We start from the raw sequence: 13,879 nt of genomic DNA on the forward strand, positions 1-13,879 counted from the left end.
TTTTTTTATTTATTTTTGAGACAGAGAGAAACAGAGCATGAGCAGGGGAGGGGCAGAGTGAGAGGGAGACACAGAATCTGAAGCAGGCTCCAGGCTCTGAGCTGTCAGCACAGAGCCCGACGCGGGGCTCGAACCCACAGACTGTGAGATCATGACCTGAGCTGAAGTTGGATGCTTAACTGACTGAGCCAGCCAGGCGCCCCTAAATGTTTTTTTTTTTAAAAAGGGTTTACAAGAATATTTTTAGGAGGCTAAATGAATTCTCTAGTAGTGAGGTGGAACTTCCATCAGGAGTGGAAACTATATTCAATGAAAGAAATTAGATAGACATGTCAAAATAAGTTTTTATTTAATCTGAAAATTTTATTTCACTCTTTTTGGAGGATGTTTTCGTTGGATGTATCATTCTTACTTGACAGTTTTATGGCATTCATTGCTTTAAATTTGTCATCTGTTATCTTTTTACCTCCATTATTTCTGATGAGAAGTCATATTAAAATTACAGAGCCCCACCTGCTAATATTGCCTAACCATTTTCTTGGTTTTATTTTCTCCTTAACCCTTATTGCTACCTGACACACTGTATATTTTACTAATTTATCTTATCATCTCTTTTCACAGACTAGAATTGATGGTAGATAAAGGTAGGGATTTTTGTTAGTTTGTTTCATGCTGTATTATAAGTAACTAGGATATAGTAAGCATTTGATTAATATTTCCTGAATGAAAAATAAAAACAGAATGAATAGTGTCATCCAGACAATGTTAATTGTTCTGTCCACTGTTTTCTCATGGTTCTTAGCTCACGTCTCTGCAGTTGGAATTTTCCTTATTATATAATAGGCATCTGGTTCCCCACTAAGCTGCAGTCTCCGTAAGGGCAAATACTATATTTTATTCATCTTTGAATAATTAAGACCTAACAACACAGGGTTTGTGTCATAGAAGATTTTGTTTGTTGGATCAGTTATTGTGCCTGGCTCACCTTGGCTTTCTCTGTGTTGTCCCACAAGACTCCTCATGACTGTAATCCACATGGCTCTTTGAGCTTGTCACTTCTGAAGATGACCCTTTCCAATATGCATTTCATATGCATATCCATGAACCTTGTCTTCATCATAGACTGTGCTTCTGGTCTTTCTCCTGGTCACCTCTAGACTTCCTTGAACCAGTGCCCACTACTTGTTTTCTTGTAGAAAGTATTGTTTTCTTGAAAGTATTTCCTTCCTCATTCATCTTGTTTCTCAGCTTGCTCCTTCTCACTATTGTTTACTGATTTTCTTTTGCACACATCTTAGATACTGAAGTTCCCTAGGATCCTATCCTTGGCCCTGCCTACTTTGTGCTCTGCATACATTCCCAGAGAATCTCCTCTGCTTTACCCCCAGTCACTAATAGCCACTAAATTGAAGTTCCCGGTCCTGATCTTTCTCAAAAATTTGTGTTTATAATGTATCCAGATAGTTCACCCTAAATATCACTTAGACCCCTTTAGATTTCAGAGATTTGGCATCTCTGAAAACGTGTTCATGTTGCTTTCTAAGCCTGCTCCTCTAGTTTTGTCTTGCTCAATGTCAGGCACATAGACTGTGTATTCTAAGCTTGAAATGTCAGCGTCCTCAATTTCCCATCTCCTTGATTGTCCAATTTTGTCAGTTCCCTTTTAAATGTCCCTCTGAATTATTTCTGCTCCTCTCAATCCTAGAGTAGCTGTCTCAAGCCCAGATGTCACTAGCTCATGCCTGCTTGTTGAAACAGTCTCCTTTCTGTTATCTCTGATACCAGTTCTCCCTCTGTGCTCAATTCCATCATCTCTAAAACTGCCATCAGCAGTATCTTTAAAAAAAATCTAAATAACTACCCAACGACTGTGGACAGGGCAGAGGAGAAATAAGACCAAAACTTATTGTGGCATTTCTCTGCTTAAAACATGCACTGGTTTCTTAGCACATATAGGCTAAGACTGAAATTCTTTGTATATGGAAGAGAGATCACTCAAGCTTTCCCAAGTAATGGGCTATACTGAACAAATACATACTGGGGGAGGATGGAGACTCATGGAAAGTGAAGAACAAGACTGTGGTCAGAGAGTGCCCATCCCGCCCCTGTCCTTAGGGCCATCTGCAGCTGGAACCTGGCCCTCTTTCTAGGGCAGTGGTTCTCAAACATTAGCTGCATCAGAGTCATCTCCAGCACCTGTTAAAGCAGATTTCTAGGCCCCAGCCCCAGAGTATCTGATTCAGTAGATGCCCAGATTTTAATTGATGCCCCAGATTTGTATTTCTAACAATTTCCCAGGTAATACTGGTGCTGCAGGTCTGGGTACCACACTTTGAGAACCTTTATCCTTAAGGCACATATCATATCATCTGGAAAGTCTTCTTTGATGATATCAGTCAGAATTAGTTTTCTCTCGAGGTGCCTGGATGGCTCAGTCAGTTTGGTGTCTGACTTCGGCTCAGGTCATGATCCAGTTAAGTGTCCGGCTTCTGCTCAGGTCATGATCTTACAGTTCGTGAGTTTGAGCCCCACATTGCGCTCTGCACTGACAGCATGGAGCCTGCTTTGGATCCTCTGTTCCCTCCCTCACTTGTTCTCTCTCTCTCTCTCTCTCTCTCTCTCTCTCTCTCTCTTTCTCTCAAAAATAAATAAACATTAAAAAAAGAATTAGTTTTCTATGTTTCAGGTTTCTACATGTTATGTTAGAACCGTGGTTCTCAAACTTCAGCCTTCATCAGAATCACTTAGAGGGACTATTAAAACACAGGTTGATAGTCTTACTCCCAGAGTTTCTGAATCATTAAATCTGGGGTATGACCTCCAAAACTTGCATTTCTGACAAGTTTCAAGGGGATGCCCATACTTGGAAAACCATGGTATTAGAATAACTTGCTTAACCACCTCTCTTCTGTGCAGAACTCAGATTTTTTTGTGTTAGTACCTTACATTGTGCTTCTGGCCACTTGTTGCAACATCTGAACACAAGTGCCAGCCATACATGTGTGCTGAATAAACTTAATTCACCAGAGCTTGAATTCTGGAATGTTCTTTGATATCACATCCTTAGAACTCCTCCTTCTCCTCACCTCTTTGCTTTCTGAGGAAGCTTTGAAATTGCTTATGTCCTGTAAAAATAGCTTTTCTATTCCTTCCTGTTCTGTGTCACTGGTTTTCAGCCTTCCAGTGCCTCCCAGGCCAGTTAGGGCCCTTTACACATTTTATCTCCTGTTCTGATGTTCCTCAGTCCACTTGGCGGCCTCCTTCCTCATCCACTCCCAGCTGTCCTCAGAGTTACCCATCTGCTCCCACTACCAGGCTGCCAAGAGCTGAGGAGAAAGTCCCATGGTGCCAGTCACTCCTGTGCAGAATCACCAGCTTAACTGAGTGGGACTCTCAGGGCAGATCTGTGTTCCTTCAGTCTGGTCCTGGTTGAATTTCTGCAGCTCCCACCTTTCCCCGTGCTCCCAACACAACCATTACACCTCGCCTTCCGGCAGATGTCCTCCAGCCTCATGAAGGAGGTGAGGAGTGATGTCCTTCCACCTTCTTCCCTAGCACACTGCAAGTGCTTTCTTTTTACTCTTGTTCACCACCCACCTCTTCATATCAGGATCCTTGTTGAAACATTTCTCTGACTGATTCTCTCCCCCACTGATTGTCCCATCTCCTCTCAGAGCCTCGCTTCCCCGTCTGGGTTCATTTCCCTCAGCTGCTGAGCTGAAATGCTCTCTTTTCCTTACATTTGTTAAAAAAAATTCCTTTCTCATGAATATTGTTCCCCCTCTGGGTCTCATGTTACCTGTCTCTTCCTTTTCTTTTGCAAACCTCTCCCAGGTATAGTCCACACTTGCTGCTTTCATGATGCCTCCTTTTCACTCTTCGGCCACTTGAATCTGACCTCTGATCTGATCCTTCCATTGAAATCTCTCCCTGTGACATCACGGTGATGCCGTGGCTGTAAACCCCAGTGGCTTCTTCTCCCTGGTTAGTCTTACTCGACCTCTTCAATATTTGATGGTGCTAATCCTTCAGACCCTGGGAAACCTCCTCCCCTCCCTGGCTCCCAGGTCTTGTATGTCTCCCTGGAGCCTCTTGCAACTCTGATTATTCATTGTGCTTCCCCAGCTCCTGACATGGACATTCATGTCTGTCTTTGATTCTTTCTCAGGATTTCTTTCATTGTTGCCTCTTTCTGAAAAATTTGGACCTGTCTTTTTTTGGATATGTTCACCCAGATTATTCCAGTTACCTAAAATTCAGCATCTCTGAAAATAATCCCTTTTTTTCTACAACATCCTGTGATGCTCCCTCAGTTTGCTACTCTCTGGGTACCCAGGACTGAACCTCAAGATCATCTTAGCCTTCTCCCTATACCACCCCACCTCAAGCAGTTTGCTGTAGCCTGTCAATTTTATTTCACCATTGTCCCCCAGTTTCATCTCCACCTTTATTTAGGGAACATCCACACTCTCTCTTGCCAAATCTGTTGTCAGTCTGTGGTCTCCATCCCGCGCATCTGCTTCATCCTTGCCTAGCACTGGTTAGTGAGTTCTGATAATACCATTTTCCATTCAGACATCTCTGATGCTTCTGTAAACCATAAGAATGGAGATAAGGCTCCTTAGACTTTCAGGAGCTTTCCTGATCGTATTTTTGCCTCCTTGCAGTCCAGCATTCTAGCCTTCTGTTCCGTGGACCCCTGTGAGCTTTATGTTAGTGGACACCAGACTCTGGCACTTGTAGAAGCAGCTCCCCGCTTGCCAGCTTCTCTTGCTTTGGTCCTGCTGCTCCTTCCTGGATCGCCTGCTGAATTTCTGTTTGCCTCAGAAAGCAGTGGTCTCCCAGAAGCTTTCCCTGTTCATAATTAATCCTTCTTCATCTTGTCCCCAGACACGTTGTTTGGGTTTCCTAACTAGTGCCTATTAGTACTCATGTCTTCTTATTTGTTCACCAAAACATGGAGTCCTGCATATGTCAGGTTGGGGGTGACATTCGTCTGTTTGCATGTCTCCTCAACCCGAGTAAATGCCATGTGAGGACAAGAGTCAAGCTCCTAGTATATCTCCCAGCACTTGGGACCTGCTTTGTCTAGGGAAATGAGCAGGAAATGACCCCTGAGTTCAGTCGTACGGAAATGAGAAGCAGCCCGGGTGTACAAGCGAAAAATGTTTTAGCAGAGCGTGGACAAGTGGCATGGTGGAATTATTAAACTGCAGGCGCTTGGAAAGTGTGGGTATATTCAGGAAGCTCCTACTTCAAGGGTTGTTACCCAGCAGTGATAAGCTGCTAACACGAGGAAAACTGTCTCATTCCAGTTGGTACCACAAAAGAAGACATTACTTACATCGATGTGTAGTAAGATGGGTTGGTTGCTACCGACAGTTGTTTTTCTCACATATTCCAAATTGTGGCCTGATGGAGCTGTATGCAGCGTATCTTTTGAAACCAAGTTGGAATATTGGTGTGAAGTGTTATGTTTATGGCTAATGAAGTTAAAAAGGTATTGTTCTGTGACACGAGCCTTAGGATTTATGTGGTTCTATCCTTAAAAATGATAATTTATTCATTCTTTACCCCTTACCATTTTTAATTTTAGCTCAGAGAATTACTAATAAATATTGTGCAGTTTCCTAAGACTGGAAGTTCCTATTGCCAAAGTGAGGCGTTCATCTATCAGGGATTTTTCAGTCTGCGGCCTCTGAGCGGCACAAACGGGAGCCTGAGTGGTTTGAGCGTGGAGCATCCAGATCAGTTGCACTTGGGGGGTTTCTAATATCAGGGCTCCTAATAGGATATTTTTGTAAGGAAAAAATGGGGTCATGCTAAAGAGAAATTTAAAGTTTGAAAGCATCACAGCATCAGATGACAACTAGGGCTTCTTTCCATATTTCACTAGCATGCTACACTTTTTACGTCATGGATTTTTATAAGAAGAGGTGATGACAAAAATGCTAACATGCAGGTGGAAGAATGCCCATCTGAAGAGTTTCCATACAAAGTAAAGGTTTTTTATTGATTTCAGTAAGCTCAATTATTCAGAACTCCAGATCTGAAGTGATGAAGTAGGAGACAGCTGTGGTTTACAGAATTGAAAATATATCTCAAGGTTAAGGTATCTGGTCTGGGATAGAGGATACTCAGTGCATGACCAACCCCCTTTTATGAGGGTGATATTGCTGCTGATCCTATTAGATGTCGTGAGCACTTCATAAAAGGAGTACTACCGAGAGCTAAAACTCTAGTGGCCCTGTCTTCTGCTCTCTGTAAGGACACGGCCTGGCTCAGTGAAGTGTACCCATGCCTTCATTCATGATTAAGGAAAGGAGTCATTGTGCCAGTCTTCAACTTGTCCATGCACTGACCCTGCCTTTCCTTGACTTGTGACTTGTGTTCCGCTTAGCTCTTTTACTTTGTCACCCCGCTAGACTTGTTTTTCTCAGCAGTTGACTCTCCTATTCCACTTTCCCAAGTTGAATCCTCTGCCAACACTGCCCTCCCTGGACCATTCTTTCTGGAGCTGACCCCCGCTGTGAATCATCTGCTGGCAGCTCTGGCTGGACCCAGTGTGGTTATTCTCATCCACCCATTCTTGCTGATGGTTCCGATAGGCTTGGCCCTGCGGTCGCAGGCAAGAAAAATGATTAGGGTCAGTGGAGGAGGACATTGGTTCATGGCTGTGGTTAAAAAAAAAGGGGAGGGGGCACGCTGTCAAAGTATGACAAATAACACAGTCACTTCTACCCCTGTGAAGTTTTTTCAGGTTTTTTTTCTATATTCTTTGCCTTCAATTTCCAGTCTTTGCTCTTGCTAATCTGATGAAGAAGCCAACAAACCTCAAGGTGTATGTAGAAGAACAAAGCAAAATTTAGTGAGGTGGCAAAGTATAAATGTGTCATCTTGGCACGCACAAATTACTGCTTTTAATGAAGCAAGTGCTGTGGGTTTTGGCTTTCTGCAAATTTGGCTGAGGCCATGTAAACCAAACAGCATGGATATGCAGATAAGGAGAGGGAATCTTCTTTGCTTGATAAGAAAGTATATGTGCTGCACGTGCGCGCATGCGTACACACACACACACGTGCACACACACACACTGCCTAGTACTGCTCAGAGAAAGAGAGATGGCCCTGCTTATTTCCACAGAAGGGAAAGTGTTGTGTTTATTTTTAAGAGCCAAATGCATCCCCTTGTTTGGAGGATGGCTCTGCCATGGTGTCTTGGTGACCCTGTACATACCCAGTTGGCCAGGTAGACGAGGCTTACCTGCAGGTGATCTCAGTCTGAGAGTGCTCTCTGATCCTTCTGGCCCATGAGAACACAGGAGGCTCTCGAGGTGCTGCTTGGAGGAGGCCACCCCCAGGAGGCCGTAGTGATAGTTTCTTGTTCCTCCCAGGTTCCCATGAGGCTTGAGTCCTTTTGTGTCACCTCCCCCCAGGGTAGAGCTGCCGATTGTACAAGTGCACAAGGGCAGCATGAAATGGGTTCTCCAGGAACAGGGTATGTGAGCACCCATGCTGCAGTATCTGGACCCTTTGTCTCAGTGTCACCCTGTGCAAGGGACATGGGAGCTGGGTCCTTTAATTGCTTTTCCTTTTTGCTGTCAATATAAGTAATAAACTGAAGATTTAAAAAGTGCTTGGTACTTTACTGGCCGAATCTGTCAGCCCTTGTCTTGTATCGCTTGACAAATCTCACTGCCTTAACCCAGCCATCTTCATTTCTTTGTTTTCTTATGTTTTTTTTTATTCATATGTAAAAACATACATTCTCATGCTGAAGTGCATATAAACTGTGCTGAAATTGTGCTTAATCTGAGATTTGCAAAAGTTATGTCGTGTGGTCATCATAATTGTAATTTATTTGACCTCTGTTGTTGGATATTTAGATTTTTTCCAACTTTGTACTGTTGTAAGGGCTTTTTAAAAATTCCTTTTGCATTTTTTTAGAATAATGTTAAAGTTGGGATGAGTTGATCATCAAATATTAACACCTTATTTTTGGTTATAAATACAGGTATACCTTGCTGTATTGTGCTTTACAGATACTGGTTTGGTTTTTTTTTACACATTGAAGGTTTGTGGCAACCATGTATCAAGCAAGTCTTTTGGTGCTATTTTTCCAACAGCATTTGCAGACTTCGTGTCTTTGTGTCACATTTTGGTAATTCTCACAATATTTTCACTTTTTCATTATTATTATATTTGTACTGTTGTAACTGTTTTGGGGCACCGTGAACTGCACCCGTATAACATGGTGAACTTAATTGATAGATGTTGTGTGTGCTCTGACTGCTCCACTTACCAGCTGTTACCCTCTCTTTCTCTCTTCGGGCCTCCCTATTCCCTGAGACACAACAGGGATTAAAATCAGGCCAGTTAATAACCCTACTGCCACCCCTAAGCATTCAAAAGAAAGGAAGAGTCAATCAATGTAGTGAACTTAATTGTCTTATTTTAAGAAACTGCCATAGCAACCCCAACCTTCAGCAACCACCACTCTGATCACTCAGTAGCCACAACACTGAGGCAAGACCCTCCACCAACAAAAAGATTATGACTCACTGGAAGGTCAGATGACAGCAATTTTTAATCAATAACGTATTTTCAAATTAGATTATGTAATATCGTTTTTTAGGACATAATGCTATTGCACACTAGTAGACTACAGTATAGTATAAACATAACTTATGTATACACTGGGAAACCAAAACGTTCATTTGACTGCTTTATTGCAATATTTCCTTTATTACGGTGGTCTGGAACTGAACCTACAATATCTCCCAGGTATGCTTGTATGTATTGTCAACATGACTTTCAAAAGTTTTAGTCAGTTTTACAAAGCCACCATGAATGGGTGAGCTTATTAATTTCCCTGTGGACTTAATTTTATGGTGTTTTTAAATTTAAAAGTTACTTGTTAATAAATTTTTATTTATTTGTTGAGAGAGAGAGAGAGAGAGCAAGCATGGTAGGGGCAGAGGGAGAGGAAGGAAGAGAATATTAAGCAGGCTCCACGCTCAGTGCAGAGTCCAACACAGGGCTAGATCTCACCACTGTGAGATCATGACCTGAGCTGAAATCAAGAGTAAGACACTTAACCGACTGAGCCACTTAAGTCCCCTAAAAGTTATTAATTTAATAGGCATTTCTGCTGTGTCTTCACTGTGTATACTAAAGTGAAGCAATATTATATAATGGGAGTGCATGGGCTAGAAATTCTGTTTAAATTCAGATTTTTCCAGATGTGTGACCTCTGTAAGCCTGTTTCGTATAATTATAAAATGAGGTTATAAATCTGATATTCAATATTATAAGGAATAAATCTAAACATGTACATTCGCACATATACACTTATGTCATGTACATGTGCATGCACACACACACCCTAATTTGGCATTTGGCATATAATAGGTGTGTATTAAGTGACAGGGAATGTACAATCAAATATATATTTTACATTAATAATGATTGGCAGAAGAGTAATAATTGGAACATTTTGCTGTAGCCACTGTGTATAGTGAAAAATAAAATTTAGGATTTACTAACCTGTGTGCATATCTAATACTCTATAAAATGAATGTCGTATCTGTAGTATGTTCAAGAAAGTTACATAAAAAATAAAGAAAATTTGGTGCCTGCAGCAGTGCTGTTTCATAATTGGTTTCTTCTCTCCAGGAAACTGGGAAATGAGTTGGTCACAATAGATACCTTTGAATTCATTTTTAAAGCCAAAAGCATCATGTCAGCAGCCTTTAATTCATTAAGCAAATATTTATGGTCAGGAGTGGTTATAGCCCAGGGACACAGTGATAGATAGGATCAGTGAGATTCTTTCTTTTGAGGAGCTTACCTGCTAATTCTAAGTAAGCAAACTCGTTTCTTTCAGCTGGTGTGCGTCGCCTAGAGTCAGTGATGATGCGAGGCCTGCCTCTGGGCCCCCAGGAGCAGACCAACATGGCATTTCTTCATCTCACTGGCAGGCACTGTGTTGCTGAGTAGTTCTCTTGCTTTACAAAATATTTAATTCATTGAAAGTTGTTATTTTTGATATCATGTTTTCTTTTTCTTATAAAATTTAAAAGGGTTGTTATAGACTTATGTGATCATACAAGAAGATCTTAGATATGATTTACTTCCGGTGAAATGATGATATATAACAATGGGAAATATGATTAAATTGAGAAATTACACACAATCTTTTTAAGAACACAGCTGTTGTAGAAAATGAGGTATCTATATTTGCTTTAGAGACAACACTGCTGTAATTTTTTTTGTAAAGCATATAATTGTAATGTAGTAAAGTGCTTATGTGAAAATAGAGATGTTGAATAATCTTACTAGGGAATCTTCAGGGTTTGTCAAATTGCTTTCTCTATTTAGAAAAATAAAATATCACATATTGTGGTAGAGATGGCAGTAAACTTGTAAGTGCTATAATGGTTGAACAGACTGTAAGCTCCTTGATGGAAATCACACTGTAATGTCCCATTATTTTCAAACAAAGCAAGAAAATCCATTGATGATGATTCTGTTAGCCTTATTTGATGATTAAAATGCTTTTCAAAATTCTCATGCTTTAGTAAGTGTATTTCTTAGCAAGAACATATTAGTGTGTTGTGATTGAGAACTAGTAAATGCTAATGTATATACATACTCTGTGTCTGTTTTTAAATTCTGAATTGATGTATTTTCTTTGTAATCTGAGCTTAAATTATTCCCTTTTTGTCAATTATATATATGTATACATCAAAGGATAAATAGTATATATTGTTTATTTTTCATCTACTGGACTAGGGACTGGGTTATATTTCTGTTTTGGCAGACAGCACACTTGTTACATAAAGGAAGGCTCATCAAATATTTTTTAAGTGATTAAAAGTCTACATAAATTCTTCCTATGCAACTTGACTGATTTTTATGTTTGTTATTCCATCAGGGTGCTTTATTGTCTTGAGAGGTTTGAAATGTTTGACTTAGAGGTGCATCTTACCACCTGTCACTACCTGTGCTCATGCAGTTCTGACCTTTTACCATCTGTACCTTCTTCAGGAACATTTTACAGCAAGATAAATGTTAAAGCTTACATAGCATTTTTGGCCACTCTTTTCCAGGATGTGTGCATATGAGTGTGTGTTTGTGCGTGTGTGTGTGCATGTGTGTGTATGTGTATGGTAATAATATTTGCAGAGAATTTTAAAACAGTAGAAGGCAACAAACAAGGAAAAATATTTACGTTAATCTCACTGCCCACATATAGCCACTATAAATATTTTGCTGTTTCTTTTCAATTGCTTTCCTATGCATGTGTGTTTGTGTGTGTGTACAAATATCTATGCATAGTGCCTAGCACAAAGAAGGTGCTTTATAAATATGTTGAATAAATGAATGTCTTAATATATGTCATTATTTATATTTTAAAATTTAGGATAATATAATTAATATGTTTTATGGCTTATGGCCTGACTTTGGTTTTTACTTAACCTAGAGAATTCTAAAGACATTTTGTTACTTAAAAAATATACTTTTTGACAACTTCATAATCATATGTAGGTCATGTGCATATGTATATATGTATATGTATTATAATCTATTTGACCCTTCTCCCATATTAATACTATTTTGTGTTTTTGCTGTAATAATGTTGTGATGTATATTTACTATCAACTGTTATCATGACTCCTTCCTTAGCTTGTTAAACCTAGAGGGAGAATGACTGGGACATAGAATATAAACTTAAAACAATTATCAATCCTTTTCAGCAGATTTTTATTATTTAAAAATATATTTTTATTGAATTATATTGGATAGCTATTGATCTAGAAAATTTGGAAAGCAGAGAAACGAAGTGCAGAATAAATTGGGAAGAAGCTGTAATCCTGGCAGCTGAAGATGACTTCATTTATGATTTTGATTTACATAATTTTAGTCTTATTTCCATTACATACTTTACCAAAAAGGATCATTTCGTTTTCTGAACTGCTGTTTATTTTCCCCCCACTAGTAGTGTATCATTAACATAGTCTTTCTCTGCCATTAATCTTCTATAATATTATAGCTTATTGTTAAAATGACACGTCTGCACAATGCATTTAATTAGCCCTCTCTTGGTGGACCTATGGTTTGTTTCCAATGTTTCATTATTATGAGGAGTCCTAGTATAAAAAAACCTTGTGTTTGCCCCTTGGGCATATTTGCTGTAATCGTATTAAGACAGATTCCTGGAAGCAGAATTGCTGGTTCAAGATATACAAATAATTTTTAAGGCGTTTGGCATATATTTCCACCTTGCCTGCCAACAGGTAGTGCCTATCAACCTTCACCCCACAAAGAGGTGTGAAAATGAAAGGAGATTATAAAGATATTTTCAGGGCATTCACCTTAAAATGGACCAAATCATGCTGTAGAAAACCTGTAGCTGTTGACTCTTCTTTGAGAAGAGTAATAGGCTACCCATTTTACGTGCTTATCAGTGGTTTTATTGAGGGTGAGATACATTCACAGGCCTGCTCTAAAACAGGAAAAGCTGGGGCGCCTGGGTGTCTCGATGGGTTAAGTGTCCGACTTCAGCTCAGGTCACAATCTCACGGTCTGTGAGTTCGAGCCCCGCATCGGGCTCTGTGCTGACAGCTCGGAGCCTGGACCCTGTTTCAGATTCTGTGTCTCCCTCTCTCTCTGCCCCTCCCCTGTTCATGCTCTGCCTCTCTCTGTCTCAAAAATAAAATGAACGTTAAAAAAAATAAAAAAAAAAACAAGAGAAGGTGTAGGTGGACTGTTAGATGATTTTACTAAATGCTCACAGAAAGTAAGAGATACAGGTTTTATTTATTTATTTGTTTATTTAACTAATCAGCCTGCTTGTTGGGTTTATCTTCAATTAAATATTATTCTTCTGTCACTAATTGTTTCAAGAAAAGTCACTGTGTTTTCTTTTCCAGTCCCCTCAGTGGCTGCACAGGAAGCTTGGTCTTGGGAGCAGTACTTGACAGAACAGAAGGCTATAGCAGCACCCGTGGAACTGTTTTCCAAGGTGAACCACTAACTGTTGTACATTTTTGCAAGGAGTGAACACTTAAGAGAATTAATTAAAAGGAAATCATTTGCCCAGATAGAATACCCACTTACTTGATTGTAGGTCTTGCTGGAAAATAACATAAAACCCATCGAAGCCTTTGTGATTCAGAATGTGTGCTCTGGGGCTGGACTACCTGGGTTTGAAAGTCAGTGCTACCATCTCCCTGCTCTGTGACCTTGGGCAAGTCACTCAGTTTCTCTGTGCTTCAGGATCTTCACTTGTAAAGTGGGGGAAACTACCATACCTACCGCCCTGGGTTGTTGGAAAACTCAGTCAGTTGTACACCTAAAGGGCATTGGAAGCCACATGCACATACTAAATAGCAGGTACTAGTCTTTCTTTGTATTAGCACATGCCCGCCCAAGGATCAGGTTTGAGGAATCCATTTTAATGTGGTGCATGAAAGTGGTGGATCAGGCAGCATGTTGGAGGAGATGGTGAAACCCCTTAATCATGTTCTACCTGACTCTGACAATGCCCAGAGTAGCCTGCGTGGGCTTGCTTGACCAAGCAGCTGTTGGCATGGAGGCTGGTGGCTTCAGGCGATCATCTTTACCCATGGTACCAAATCTTCTGCTACCCTTTCTATTCTTGGTGTGTGCTTTCAGTATTTCAGGGGAATTTATAGAAAACTTCCATCAGATTTGCATCATTACATTGCATTTTAACCTGCAGCGAGATGCTAACACTTTTTATTTGCTTTACTTTTCATGACATTCCTTGAGTTATATCTAGTACTTTTCATTATGAAAAAGGGCTAGGAGTTTTAATCCTGACTATAGCAATAGAATGGGGGAGAAGAAGAAGT

At 40.2% G+C, this 13,879-nt stretch overlaps 1 protein-coding gene across 12 annotated transcripts in view; it reads left to right on the forward strand.

The window, feature by feature from the left end:
- The window catches only part of L3MBTL4 (L3MBTL histone methyl-lysine binding protein 4), a 443,788-nt gene that overhangs the window by 128,787 nt on the left and 301,122 nt on the right, over positions 1–13,879 (forward strand). For all 12 annotated transcript variants that reach the window (XM_045041371.1, XM_045041370.1, XM_045041373.1 and 9 more), the window contains one exon: positions 12,935–13,026. In XM_045041371.1, coding sequence (XP_044897306.1) covers positions 12,935–13,026 — 92 coding nt within the window. The remainder of the gene's footprint in view (positions 1–12,934; positions 13,027–13,879) is intronic.

This window comes from Felis catus, chromosome D3, assembly GCF_018350175.1.
Source record: "Felis catus isolate Fca126 chromosome D3, F.catus_Fca126_mat1.0, whole genome shotgun sequence".
NCBI lineage: Eukaryota > Metazoa > Chordata > Mammalia > Carnivora > Felidae > Felis > Felis catus.